Source organism: Panicum virgatum, chromosome 7K, assembly GCF_016808335.1.
Source record: "Panicum virgatum strain AP13 chromosome 7K, P.virgatum_v5, whole genome shotgun sequence".
Classification (NCBI taxonomy): Eukaryota; Viridiplantae; Streptophyta; class Magnoliopsida; order Poales; family Poaceae; genus Panicum; species Panicum virgatum.
In genome coordinates, this window is record NC_053142.1 from 44,820,457 (window position 1) to 44,834,272 (window position 13,816).

Below are 13,816 nucleotides of genomic sequence, written 5' to 3' on the forward strand. Positions count from 1 at the left end.
AAATGTTCTTCTGCTAATTCCACTGAAGCTGAGGAACGGTGAGCACGCCCTCTCCAGCTTTCGCCCGCCGCTCGCAAGCATTCTTCTAGCCTTAAACCTAAGTACTTTGGACCACCCAGTCCGGGGGACGGCCATGGGAAATGGGAGGAAACATTGCAAGTTAAAGGGAGGTTAGGAGCAAGAGCAAGGAAGCTGGAGCGGCAAGGGAGTCCCTGGACCCCTATTTATAGTCCCATCGGATGCTAAGTTTTAGCCCAGCAGCGTGAGCAAGTTCTGTGGCACCCGTGAAGGCACAACGCCTCACAAGCACAAAGTGCCCTCAGTGACCGTGCCGAGACGTGACCAAACAAGGCAAAGCCGAAGCCTCTGGATGCTGGGCAGCGCAGCACCAGCACTGGCCGACTACCCTCGAATGGCGCATCGCGAAGTAGCCAGGGAAGGCAGAGCTGAGACCCCGCGTGCGGGACAGCGTGGCGTCAGCACTAGCAGCGGAGCATCAGGCGTCATCATGACCTTGGCCCGCTCAACGCACTGATGCGTCTCGTCACCGAAACAAATAAGAAGGGGCGCGTGCCTCGGAGTACTTTTTCTGCAGGCGCACTACCCCGACCGACGAGTGGTCACGTCCACCAATCAAGCGTCCAGATGCGCCCGGCGGGAACGCAACGCCGATCGATCGCATCAAGGAGTAAAATCACCAAATACCCTCTGGCCGAGTCTCCCGACTCGACAAAAGGCTCAGGGGCTACTGTCGGGTACCATTACTATGGGGCACCCTAACCCTGGGCTAAAACACGCGCAAAACATAATTCGGCACCCGGGCCGGATCCTTCCCGAACTCGGACACCCGAAGCCTCTTTAAGGTACGGAAAGCCCAAGATGCGCTTGGCCCACGGCCCAGCACCACGATTCGGCCCCTCTAAGGCCTCGCTGACTGAAGACAAAATCTCCGCCTCGCTCGAGGGTCGCCCGTCGGCGCCCCTCGGTGCGAGGATGATCTCCGCCTCGCTCGAGGGTCGCCCGTCGGGGCCCCTCGGTGCGAGGATGAGCTCCGCCTCGCTCGAGGGTCGCCCGTCGGGGCCCCTCGATGCGAGGACAGACTCCGCCTCGCTTGAGGCTCCCTCGGCTGAGCCCTCCACGGGGCCTTAGTGCGGGTGAAATCTCCGCCTTGTTCGAGACTACCCTCGGCGGACGGAAGCTATGGCTCGACCACCCCGCCGGGCGGGACACATTTACTTGCCAACCACTCCGCGGCGGGGGGGGGTGGCGGACGGTGTCAGGCGGCGTCAGCTGGCGTTGGCCATCATGCTACATAGCAGACGTGACCGGCGTCTCATCAACCTGCACCCGTCACTGTGCTGCTATTCTCGACGCGGGGCGGGACTGTGGAGCCCTGTGCGGACTTGCCTGACACCCCCCCCCCCCGCTACTGTGTCGCCTACCCCTTGTACTTTTCCTCTTCGCAGGACTTTCAGAGGGCATAGGCGGCGACCCTCGAACGTAGTACGGCTCTTGACCGGGGCAAGATTTGGGCGGCGGCACCCTCGACGCCTCATCTCATCCGACGTGGGGTTCTGCGCACTTCTACAGCTATCACCACGCCATTGACTGGCGCCACAGGACAAGGACGTGCTCCGGGCATGGGCGGAAGGATTCGCAAGGACGATGGCCATAACTTGCGCCATGCCCCACAGCGCTCAGCGACAAGGAGGACCAACTGTTCTCCCCCGAACCACAGGGGGAGAAGTAGACGCCCTCACTGATCCCCATGCATGTAACACTACTTCCTTGAGTCTATAAAAGGAGGAAGGGGGAACGGATCGAACCAGGACGACAAGAGCTCACGCTCATCCCTACACACTCACGCCCCACCCGATATTGGCACTTACCTCAATCAAACCCCTACGCACCAAGAGACTTGGGAGCTTTCCTCCCTCTCTCGCCACAGCTTGTACCCCATACTACGAGCACTTAGGTGCAAGTAATATAGTGCTTACCCCTCTGCTGGACGTACGGCCTCGTCGGCTGGAACCAGGATAAACCCGGTGTCATTATGTTTCTTCTTGCATCAACCATCTGGAGGCAGGGACACGCAACATATTCACTAGTTGGTGCTAGACCGCGAGGTCCGGACACCGACAGAATGTTATGTATTATAAAATATAGAAAACAACTACTTAGAAATAGAAGAAGAAATAAATAAGTAAATAAGAGGAAAAAATAAATAGCGAAATAAAATAAGACTAAAAAGATTTGTAAGAATTGAAAGAAGAGAAAGTGCAATGAAAGAGGAAATAGAGGGAGAAAACAAAACTAGCAACCGAAGAAGGAAAAGCAAAAAAGAAATCAAAACTGAAAAACAGCAAGGTCTGGTTGCTACAATCGAGGAGCAGCGGCTTTACAGCCTTCCACAAGTAGCAGCACCTTATAGTTTTTCACAAGTTGTAGCAGCCTTCCATGCTCAGTATTTCACGAGTTGTAGCGGCCTTCTATGGTCAGGTTGATAGTCTAATCTTATGTTATACCATGCAGCAGCAGACAGAAAGAGATAATGGGCTGAATTTACATTATCGATCCGCACCGAAATCTTTCAGATGATGGTTGTGTACTTTATAGCGCGCGATATATATCCTTTCCGTTGTTGCACCCCGTGAGGTATGAGAGCCAAACCATATTTTTCAGGAACAGTACATCAGTGTCTTCAGTTCATCACCGATCGGCACCGTCCAATAGTGGCCACCTATACCGCACAGGGAAAGATCACGTGGTGAAACGCTGTTCTCGCACTTGGGAAGCACCCGCGCCCGCCTGCAAAGACCACACACAGCCCACAAGCGATGAACAGGATCCATGATGAGAGATTGAGAGCCCGTGCGTGCACGAACAGCTAGCGCGCGCGGCGCATGCACAGGACGTAAGCAGGAACGGAAGCGTCCAAGATCCTCCGTAGTCCGTCCCACCCCATGTGCTCATCACCAGCACCAACCAACCGTGCACCGGTGCACGCACGGCACGGGACAGCCGCGCTCGCCACGAACAGATCGGAGATCAGAGATCCGCACTCGTCCGTGGTCGTGGAGGATCGGAGCAGGACGTACGCAAGCCGCAGCCGAGCCCTGCGTGCGTGGTGGGGCTAGGTGCAAACCTGCTCCACTGCCCCGTGCGTCGGAAAATCTATTACCCGCATATGCGGAGACGTCGCGTCGCACAGGGAGGAAGGGATCCTCTCGACCCCACCGCCGGCGAGCTAGGGGAGGAGGAGGGAGAGAGGGCGGCTGCTAAGGAGGGGCCGCCGGCGAGGTCGCCGGCGGCCGGGGTGGTGGCGGGCGGCGGCGGTTCTTAGGTTTCGGGTTGTTGGGTCCGGGACGGCTCCATGGTCTCCGGCTATAGAAGAGGAGCGGGCCGGGGGCGGCGGCGGTCCGGCGGCGGCAGTTCGGCCGGCGGAGGGCAAGGCGGCGCGGGAGCGCCGCCGGCCAGGCGGGGCCGGACAACCGGTGGGTGGTGGCCGGCGGCGGGGGCGAGAGAAGGCAGCGGGGGCGGTGGATGGACAGCGCGGCGGCGAGATTGGTTAGCGTGGTGGTGGTGGTGGAGGGCGGCGGCGGAGGCGGTGAAGGCCGCTAGAGCTGGGGGAGGCGGTCCACGGCGGGGGCGAGCGCGCTTGTGCGACGCATCGCTCGCCCCCCGCATATGCAGGGAATAGACTCCCCGGTGCGTGGGATGCAGTTCCTCTCAAGTTGCGGAAGCTACCTCAGAGGTGTGCGCATGCGCTCGGCTGGTATGGGCCAGCCACTCGAGCTGCAGCTAGTGGGGGTCAGTGCTGCTGGGGCGGATGGGCACTTTGGGCGTTTGGTTCCGGCCGTGCGGGCGTATAGTGCTCCGGCAGCACGCACGGCTGCTGTAGTGCGGCGTGCTTGTATTGGGATGGATCATCAGAAAGTCAGGAACGGACTCGGAACCATCACTGACCGAAAGCATGCATGTGCACGGTCCACGCCTACAAAAGGCTAGGATATGATGCGTGCGTCGGATGATTGTATATACAGTTGCGGCGGCTAGAATCGTGGCACATGGCTAGGCGACTCTCTGGACAAGGGATCGGAGTGACCAACCGCGCCCATGTAACGCGGTCGCGGCATGGTCAGAGCCGAGCCGAGCCACCTCTGTCCGTGCGCCGCCGGATGGATGGATTATAGAAAAGCCGGGCCTTCCAAAACAGTCGCGGATCGTGGGAATATCGCGGCGTTTCGTTCACCGGCTCCGGATTCGGCCTCACATGGGTGCGTTGCGCGGTGATCCCATCGACCTCAACCTCCTCCCGCTGGTTTCCCTCGTCCTCGCGTTCCTGTCATCCAGTGCCTGGTTCATTTACAGTGGACGCATGCAAAAAGGAGGATGGACAAGGATCCGAGGCGGCGAGGCGTCCACGGGAGTTCGGTGAATTGCTCGTGGCAGCCAGCGAACGCAAAGCTAACGAGGACGACTCGCTCGCACCTCTCGCACGGGACGGGAACGAAAAAAAAAAGGCGACGCGTCGTCACGCGCTTCGCTTGAGACACCGCGATCGAGTCCGTAAACAGCAGGGCCTTTCCTTTCCCCATGGGCATCATGTTGCCCCCCCTTCCCCTCCCCTCCTCGTCAGGCGCAGCTCCACCCCTCCCGTCTTTTCTCAGCTGCAGCCAAGCCAGCGAGGGTGCACGTTCGCCGCTCGCCAACCCGACGGCTTTTACGCTCGACACATGAGGAGGAGCGGGAGCCACCGCCGGCCTATCGCCTACGGCGGGGCGGTCTTCAAATCTTCATTACTTACTAGAAAATGGGGCGCACTGTTGGTGCGCCAGTTTAAGCTGGTCTCTAGATGACGTGTGATAGTATTAGCCCAAGTTATGTTTTATAAATTTAAAAGACTATGTAACTATTGGGAACTATATGGGAACAACCTGATTTTTAATTTTTTTATTGTATGAAACTTTGAATATTATTTTGGGTATCGAAATGTTTTTTTTTGAAAGAAGGGATAAGATAGTTTATTATGGAGGACGGAGCACAATTAGTCCGATACTTAATGTATTTGCGAAAACATGTTGCGATTAGTAGATGTGTCATTTTTTTTAGGAAGTAGTGGTTACATTTAAATATGATGCGTTATTGTGGAGGTAGCATGAGAAGTCATAGAAGAATGGTGATCAAATTGTACGTATAGTGTTGCTATTGTAATAGTAATGACGCGGCCTTCCGCGTGGACCTGTATCCCGCGCAGTAGTACGGTAGTTGATGTGGATTTTAGTTCATGCATGTAGTTGTTGTGTACAGGCAAATGTATATTTTTTTTAAAGCAACGTAGTTAAGTTGAATCCATTGTTCCATTATTTTCGCATAGATGTCATGGTCTGCAGCCCACTGTTACAATTGGTATGATTTGAGCATTCAATTACCGTGACGTTAATATTTAAGTACTATAATATTTTGGGTATCGAAATGGAGGTATGACATTTGTTGCTGTATTTATTATGGTGAAAGAAAGGGTAAAATAATTTATTACGGAGGGTGGTGGCGCGGAGCACAATTAGTCGGATACTTAATATAGTTTGTGAAATCATGTGATAATTAATAGATGTGATGTTTTTAAGAAAGTTGTAGATATATTAAAATATATCATGTTATTGTGGAGATCACATGAGGAACCGTAAAAAACAGTAGTACAATATTTTTAATAAAATAATATGCTATGTTGAATGGATTATGGAAATAATTGTGGTGAAAGAAGGGTTAGATAATTTATTAAGGAGGTTGGAGCACAATTAGTCGTGTACTTAATGTATTTGCGAAATTATATTGCAATTAGTAGCGTATTTTTTTATAAGGGAGCGATGGTTGTACTAAATATGACATGTTATTATGGAGGTAGCATGAGAAGCTATAGAAGAATGGTGATACGATATTATATTTTTAGTAAATTAAAATGCTACGTTAAATGAATTATGAAAATGCTTTGAATTTAAAAAACTTTGCTACACAGTGAAGTTGTAGATTTTGAATTTTTAGGCAACTTTTGTATTGATCACTTTTTATTTAAAAATATTTTGGTGTCAAAATTATAGGTGCAACGTGTCGCATGTAAATATTTGTTTAAATGAATTGCGAAAGCATTTTGATTTTTAAAATTTGCTCTATAATGAAGTTGTAGTTTTTGAATTCTTGATTAAATTTTATGTTGAGCAACTTTTGATTCCAATATGTTTTGGTGTTTAAATTGTACGTATAATGTTGCTCGTGTGGAAGTAATGGATGAAACGAGTTGTGGTTTGATTCAATTAAAATCTGAGGGATTTTTTGGAAAAAATCTAAGAGAGAATAAGGACGGCGGGTTGATTTTATGAAAACTTAAGGTTTTATTTGCAAATTTCCTTCAACCAGCACTGTTGGACTGCGGGTTGATTTCGAGAAATTCTAAGAGTTTTTTTTGCAAATTTTCCTGAGAAAGGAACTTGCACCGCGTGTTGATTTCTCTTAAGTTCGAGGATTTTTTTTACAAAATGACAAAAAAAAAAGCACGATCTGGGTCGTCCACCCAGCCGATCCCTGGCCGGCAACGTGGCCTGCTTCTCTTGGAATTGGCCAGCATTCGTAGGGAGAGATTTGCTTCCAGAATCGTACGTGAGATCCTCATGAAGAGCTTTCCGTGTCAAATTTCCCGTTCGCTCTGCACTGAGCAATCCCACTAGTGACAGTAGAATCTTGGTGCCGCGCCAACACACAAAGAACCAACCAACTCGGCACCTAACATGATCCTAGTAGAGATTAGCTAGCGTGCACTTCAGCTAGCCGTTAAATAAATCGGGCTGTTTCTTTTCTTCCTCCGCGCTCGTTCTCGCCGCAAAACAACGGCGGAGTGGACACATGCGCTGGCCGCCTCGGTGTCCGGCCGCGGCGCGCTGTGCCGTCTACTCCCACCCACGGCTACATGGAACTCGTGAGGCATCGCCGCATCGGAGACCTAAACCAAAAGCGTCTGTCTCCTACCGGGCACGCTCTGACGCTCATCGTGGACACAATTATTGCCGTCGTCGTAGCCTCTGCTTGCCACACCTAGATTTTAGATTTCCAAAAGGAAGAAGAGTCGCTGACACGGACCAAACCCAAGATTTTCCATTTTTCCAGAGGCCAGGACAAACATTTTCAACTCCCTTCTCGCTGGCACACGTACTGCCGCCACTGTTCACCACACGCTAACCGAGAGGACACATGTGGTGGCGTAGGGGTTTGGTTGTTTGGTAGCTAGACAGGAATTAATAAGCGAGGGACACGGCGGCCATGGGGGGCTGCGGCCTGCGGCGCCAACCCCGGAGGGAGGAGGAAGAACAGTAGAACACGGACACGGCCGGCCTGCCTTCCCCTTTTCCGTTGGCTCATGTGCGCGCGGCCGAGAATCCCCCCAAGGCCCCAACGGCCAGCGAGAGCCTCCTGCTCGGGGGTCTGCTCGCTCTTCAACCGAGCACAGGTGACACGGCCACCTGCTCCCTTTTGCAGGTCCCTGCCCCTGGTCCCCGAGGCCTGAACCTGAACTGCTGCAGGGCTTAAGCTGCTCTCCCACTCCGCGGCAAGAGACACCTCTCTACTTTTCCTCCCATCTCTCTCCCTTTTTCTTTCGGTCACTTCACTCCAGCCTTGGCTTTCGGCTCGAACCCAAGAGGGTTCTTGAAGCTGATCCAGGTGGTTCGTGGTTGCAACCATCTGGTTGTTTCCCCATTCCGCCTGCAATGGCGGGGAGCTTCGACGGGAGGACGCCAACCAGAGGCGTCGAGCAGGTGAAGCATCGGAATCTCTCTCTGCCCCCCCCCCCCCCCCCCCACCTCTTGCCCATTTCTAGCCTTCTGAGTAGGGATGGATCTAAACATCCGAATTCTTAGAACAAATTTGATATTTTAAAATAGATATGCTTAAAATTTTATGCTAATCTTTTTTTATAATATCAAGCATATTATTACACATAAGAATAAATTTTTTTATGTATTATTTGCTCCCTACAATTAAAAAGTTGAAAAAAGATTCGTATCCGTATCCGATCCGTATTCGAATTTTTATATCTATTATTTAAGAATATATATGATAAATTTGAGGTTTAGTTTTTTTGAATCTTTACAACATCAATGTTAAGTACAAGACTATGAATTTACATAGTAAATTCTACATCTTATTTGTTCATAATCGAAGAAAAATGACCAAAAATCTGACATTCGAATAGACATCCGAATCCATCCTTACTTCTGAGAGTGCATGTGATGCCCATTTCTTGAAACTTTCCCATATTTTTTTCTCACTCACACGGTCAGACCACCATTTCTTGGATTTCAGTGGCGCCTTTGTTATCTGGAATGCCTCGAATTTTTCTTAACAGTTTTCAGGATTTTGCAATCCTGCATTTTTGGGGAAATGAAATGCACCAACCTGTGTGTACAGCTCTTCTAGTACTTGAACGGGTTTCCTTTTCTCTTGGGCGGATTGGCCATTTGACTGCTTCAATTCATTGCTTTATTCAGGCCATCGTTGCTCTGAAGAAGGGCGCGCATCTGCTGAAATGCGGCAAGAGAGGGAAGCCCAAATTCTGCGCCTTTCGGCTATCATCTGTGAGTAATTTTAGTGACTTGTGCTTTTATCAATAAAACAACACAAAACAAAGAAAGAGTAGCTGGGATAGGCGGATACGACCTTGTTGATCATGATTCTTTTTTTTCTCTCTTTTCTTAACACATGATTCCTAGTGTACGAAGTTATAGGGGCCTCATTACAACTAAAAGATCATATAATGGCAATGGATTTTTACCTACGCGTATCAATATTCTTTTACTGCAGTTTATTCAGCTAGAATTGTCGAAGTAGATGTTTATTCCTCGCGCACTTTGGGAAATGGGAACAGCTTATATGCCCTGTCACAGAGACTGGTATAATGGTATGATGTTCGAATAGATTGGGTAACGAATAATATATTATTTTTAACCCTGCATATTCCCTAGACTTGTGCAGTTCCACTTGCTGAAATGTTAACAGAACTGCATCTGAAGTTACTACCACCATTCCAAGTTGTCATTCTAGCGCAGTTGAACTTTTCAACTGTAACTACTAATAGTCATACAAGTATTTAGGTTTCTCACATGACAAATAATGTTAGCATATTGGTGATCAGAAGTACCTCTGGTCTTTAGGTCATAGCTTTTACTAAGATCCATGTTTACACCCAAAATGGCATCATTTTGGATCAGATAGAATTTTACATTGAGGTGTTGGTCAGTTCCTGTCCATAATTGCAGCTTTTCATGTTATACTCATGTTATTATACGAAAAAACACCTTTAGGTTATGGGAAAATAATTTTTCTTCTCTTTTCAGGATGAGACAGCATTAGTATGGTATTCAAAAGGGAGGGAAAAACGCTTGAGCTTAAGCTCAGTGTCAGCTGTGGTTCTCGGACAGAAGACTGTACGCAGTTCATTTTTTACTGAAAAAAAACGTGGTTCTTCATTATTCATTGCATACCACAACTATTTCTAAGGGCTTCAGAATTTTGCAGATAAAATTTCTGCGACAGCGTTGCCCAGAAAAGGAGTCCCAGTCCTTGTCACTTATTTACAAAAATGGAGAGTGCTCTCTTGACTTGGTATTGGCATTGCTATATTTTAAGTCAGTTTGCTTAGTAAGCTTGTGCCGTCCATTTTTCCTTACGGGCACCATATGTCTTTGAAAACTATGACCAGATCTGCAGCGACAAAGGTCAAGCTGAATACTGGTATCTGGGCTTGAGGGCTTTATTACCAGCTCCGTGTAGTCCATGTTCGTCAATTGGTTCAAGAAGCAGTAGACAGATAGACAGTTGCACACATACTCCTCGCAGATATATTCAGCTTAAGAGTAGGCTACCAGGTGTGCATAGCACACCCAGGCACATACAGGTTAGTTCCAGAAGTAACATCATGGGACCTAAATGGCATCATGGTAATATGGTATATAGCATGCTTCGACATTTTTCTGTATTGCATATAGCACTGTCTGCTTTTGGTTGGGAATTGGGAAGGATCTTAATGTGGCACACTACACAGTATCTGACTGTATTTGGTTGCTTATCTGAATTTTACATTAGAAGGCCAATAAACAAACACAGCATTCTTAGGTTGTACCAACCTACATCCATCTCAACAGACCACACACTTATTAGCTATAACTGCAAGGGTATTAAATGGGATCCACATCAAAATGATTTGACATGCCTTTGAACCCAATAATGAGTGTTGGTTTATCCTTGTTCATGTGTAAATACTAAATAGATGTTCCTTACTGACATGTTATTCTGTTTCTAAACACCTACTGCTCTTGGCCAAATTGAACTCTTCGTTTTGGATCTAATGATTTCATTACCGCATTTCATATTAAGGTACATCCATCACACAGGAGCCCCAAGACACAGGGAATCTTTTCAGGGGCTAGTGTTGATTATTCAGAAGCATTATTTTACCCAAGACAGCGAACATTATCTGACATAGATACCTACCTGGAAAAGCTTACACACAAGATGTCAAATCCAGATATACATGGTTTGAAAAATATTATGATTGGTAACAAAGAAAAGGACCCTAAGATCGCCCAAACGCCTAAACTAAAAACCTTTGAAGGACCCCGTTCAGCATGTAGGCTCGATTCTTTGAAGGATACTTTTTTCTGGGGTGATGTTCTTGGAAGTATGTTATATTGTGATGATATTTCAAAATCCCTTCCAAGGTTAGTGGACTCAACCAACATGCTTGATTTACAAAGCATTGCTTGCGGGGAAACTCAGGTGGCAATAATTACTAAACAAGGGGAGGTCTACTCCTGGGGCAATGAGGGCAGTGGTAGAATTGGACATCAAGTAAATATTAAAGTTTCCCGACCCAAACTTGTTGAGTCTCTTGCCTCTTTACATGTGAAGGCTGTGGCATATGGATCAAAGCACACTTGTGCAGTAACAGTTTCTGGTGAACTTTTCGAATGGGGTGAAGGAGTTCATATGGGTTTATTGAATGACTGCTATGCAGGGAACCAATGGTTTCCGCATAAATTGTTCAGTCCCCTGGATGGCATATCTGTTGCGAAGATTGCTTGTGGTCCATGGCACACAGCTATCTTAACATCATCCGGTCAGTTATACACATATGGGGATGGAACATTTGGTGTTCTTGGTCATGGAGATACACAAGGAATTGCTCGGCCAAAAGAAGTAGAGTCTTTGAAAGGCTCAAAAGTAAAATGTGTGGCATGTGGGCCATGGCACACAGCTGCCATTGTGGAAGTAACTAGTGATTTCAAGAACAATATGCCAAGCAGCAAGCTGTTCACATGGGGTGATGCAGATCGGGGGAAGCTGGGTCATCCTGACAAAAAGATGAAGCTTGTACCAACTTGCGTTGATTCACTCGCAGACTATGATTTTATTCAGGTGTCCTGCGGGACGGCACTCACTGTTGTGCTTTCTCTTACTGGTGTGGTCTTTACGATTGGCAGTTCCATGCATGGCCAATTAGGAAACCGCCAAGCAGATGGTAAATCTGTTTGTATGGTTGAAGGACTTCTTAAGTCCGAGTTTGTCAGAAACATATCATCAGGTTCTTCCCACGTAGCAGTGCTAACTACAAATGGGAAAGTGTTTACATGGGGCAAAGGCAAGGAAGGACAGCTTGGTTTGGGTGACTATCTTAGTAGGAGCTCCCCAACTTTAGTAGAGGCATTGGAAGGCAGGCATGTCGAAAGCATATATTGTGGTTACAATTACACTGCCGCAATCTGTCTGCATAAGGCTATCTCAAGAAAGGACCTCTCTGTATGCAGTGGTTGCAAGATGTCTTTTGGTTTAACTAGAAAGAAGCATAACTGCTACCATTGTGGTTCCATGTTCTGCAATTCGTGCACTAGTAACAAGGTTGCCAAGGCCGCCCTTGCACCAGATAAGAGCAGACGGTATCGTGTATGTGACATGTGTTACGGTCAGCTACTGAAAGTTATGGATTCTGGTAGCATAAAGTCAGAACTAAAGACCAATGGAGAGATGTCTAGAACTCAAATTCTAAGGGCATACACACCTAAGTTGTCACGTATATTCAAGGATGCAAACCTACCTGTACAAAAGGTGGGTTTAGTTCATGGTTCCAATCAGAGAAATGAGGTCCCTGCCACTCCGGTTCAAGCAAAATCTCAGAGATGGGGGCAAGTTGAGTGCCCAGCTCAATTTTTATCTGGACAAGACAGTTTTCGGTATCAACATACGTGTGGTAGCTCTATATCCCAAAGAATGCATGGCCCTGCTGTGCTAAAGTGTGACAGCTCTTTGCAACAGTCTACTGATGGTCAAAGAAAAGAGCTGACAAGCACAGAAACCTTACTCATGGAAGAAGTAAATCAGCTTCGTTCACAGGTAATTGATAAATCACTGACAGGAAAAACCTGCTTCTCCTTTGATAACCAAATAGGCTGATACTCTTGTTATACCTATTAAACAGGTAACACTTCTTGCGGAGCAATACCAGCAAAGAAGTCTTCAGGTTCAACTGTACAAACAAAAACTTGATGAGACATGGCTAATTGTTAGGGATGAGGCTGCAAAATGCAAAGCAGCCAAAGACATCATAAAGGTTCTAAGTGATCAGGTATGATTGTGTCACATATCTCATTCCATAGTATTTGCCAATAAATTCTTTTAGTAACAAAGAAGGTGTGATGCATCACTTTGCCTTGATCGGCATGTCTGCCTGTTGTAAACTGTGCAGTGTAAGGCCATGTCAGATAAACTTGTGGTTGGCCAGCAACCCGAGAACCCCAAAATCACATCTGATATTAACCAGGGACAACCATTAAGAGTAGATTTGCAACATTATGCCAGTGAAAAGCTTCCCACTGAGAAATTCCATCAACTCAAAAGCACTCAGAATCATCACCACACCAGCAGCCTAGGAGATGAGGGATATGCACCACCTTCAAATCCTGACGTGCCTGTTGATGGATCATGCAGTCATCAGATCGGTATGAGAACATTTGACATAAATGGATATATCACAGAAGCGGATGCCCCTGTTGCCCCAGTCATGTCCAATGGTGTGATTGAGCAAATCGAGCGTGGGGTGTATGTTACATTTGCTGTATCACCTAGGGGAAAGAAAGACATAAGACGAGTGAGATTCAGGTGAATCCTTATCCTAGGACACCTTTTACTGGTTCTTGTTACATCTGATATGCACCTTTTACATTTGCAGTAATCTATTCTTGGTTTGTGCAGTCGCAAACATTTTGGCGAGAAAGAAGCTCAGCAATGGTGGGAAGAGAACAAGAGGAAGGTGTATGCAAATTACGACACTGAACAAACACAGCATCAGTTAGCTGTGACAGTCAAGAGTGTACAACTACAAGATTAACCACCAATAGGAGTCTACCATTTTTCTAAGAAGGGACACCACAGGGAACTTACACTGATTAAATGACCTGAGAAGACCAGACAACTGATTAGCATTTGCTTCTTTATGATTGGCAGTATAACTTACTGTAGATACGCATGTATAGATAGGTTTGAGGCAGACGAGGGCTGGATTCTGTTCCTGATTCAGTTGCTGTTGATTAGTCATTCAGTCCTTATATGAATCTGTATCAGTTGTGAATTCCTTGCAGAAAGTAGAATTTGATAATTTGTCCTAACATCTTTGAAGGGTAGTTTGAGATATAGGGGTATTGGTTGTCAGGATTTCAGTTCTAAGAAACCATCCAACCCAAAACTCGGTGCGAATAGGGGATAGCTAGGCTAATCC

The 13,816-nt window shown here is 47.5% G+C and overlaps 1 protein-coding gene across 4 annotated transcripts; it reads left to right on the forward strand.

Annotated features, from left to right (window-relative positions):
• The first annotated feature begins 7,293 nt into the window (after positions 1–7,293).
• LOC120641566 (PH, RCC1 and FYVE domains-containing protein 1-like) lies at positions 7,294–13,708 on the forward strand. 4 transcript variants are annotated; one of them, XR_005662311.1, is made up of 10 exons: positions 7,326–7,498; positions 7,572–7,805; positions 8,538–8,624; positions 9,384–9,473; positions 9,565–9,651; positions 9,749–9,943; positions 10,423–12,435; positions 12,521–12,667; positions 13,030–13,200; positions 13,294–13,706. XR_005662311.1 is itself a non-coding variant. In XM_039917742.1 (10 exons), exons 1-10 carry the CDS (start codon positions 7,409–7,411, stop codon positions 13,427–13,429), a joined length of 3,492 nt encoding a protein of 1,163 aa, XP_039773676.1. In that variant the 5' UTR covers positions 7,331–7,408; the 3' UTR covers positions 13,430–13,708. The 4 variants fall into 4 exon arrangements, 3 of the variants coding, with proteins under 3 accessions (XP_039773677.1, XP_039773676.1, XP_039773678.1); XM_039917742.1 differs by having other exon boundaries at positions 7,331–7,498; positions 12,788–13,200; positions 13,294–13,708; XM_039917743.1 differs by having other exon boundaries at positions 7,294–7,805; positions 12,788–13,200; positions 13,294–13,708.
• The last annotated feature ends 108 nt before the right edge of the window (positions 13,709–13,816 follow it).

Coding starts and splice junctions, on each gene's coding strand:
- LOC120641566 (XM_039917742.1), top strand. CDS start 7,409: ATGTGCGCGCGGCCGAGAATCCCCCCAAGGCCCCAACGGCCAGCGAGA. Junction 9,652..9,748: donor GAGAGTGCTCTCTTGACTTG/GTATTGGCATTG, acceptor AACTATGACCAG/ATCTGCAGCGACAAAGGTCA. Junction 9,944..10,422: donor GCACACCCAGGCACATACAG/GTTAGTTCCAGA, acceptor TTTCATATTAAG/GTACATCCATCACACAGGAG.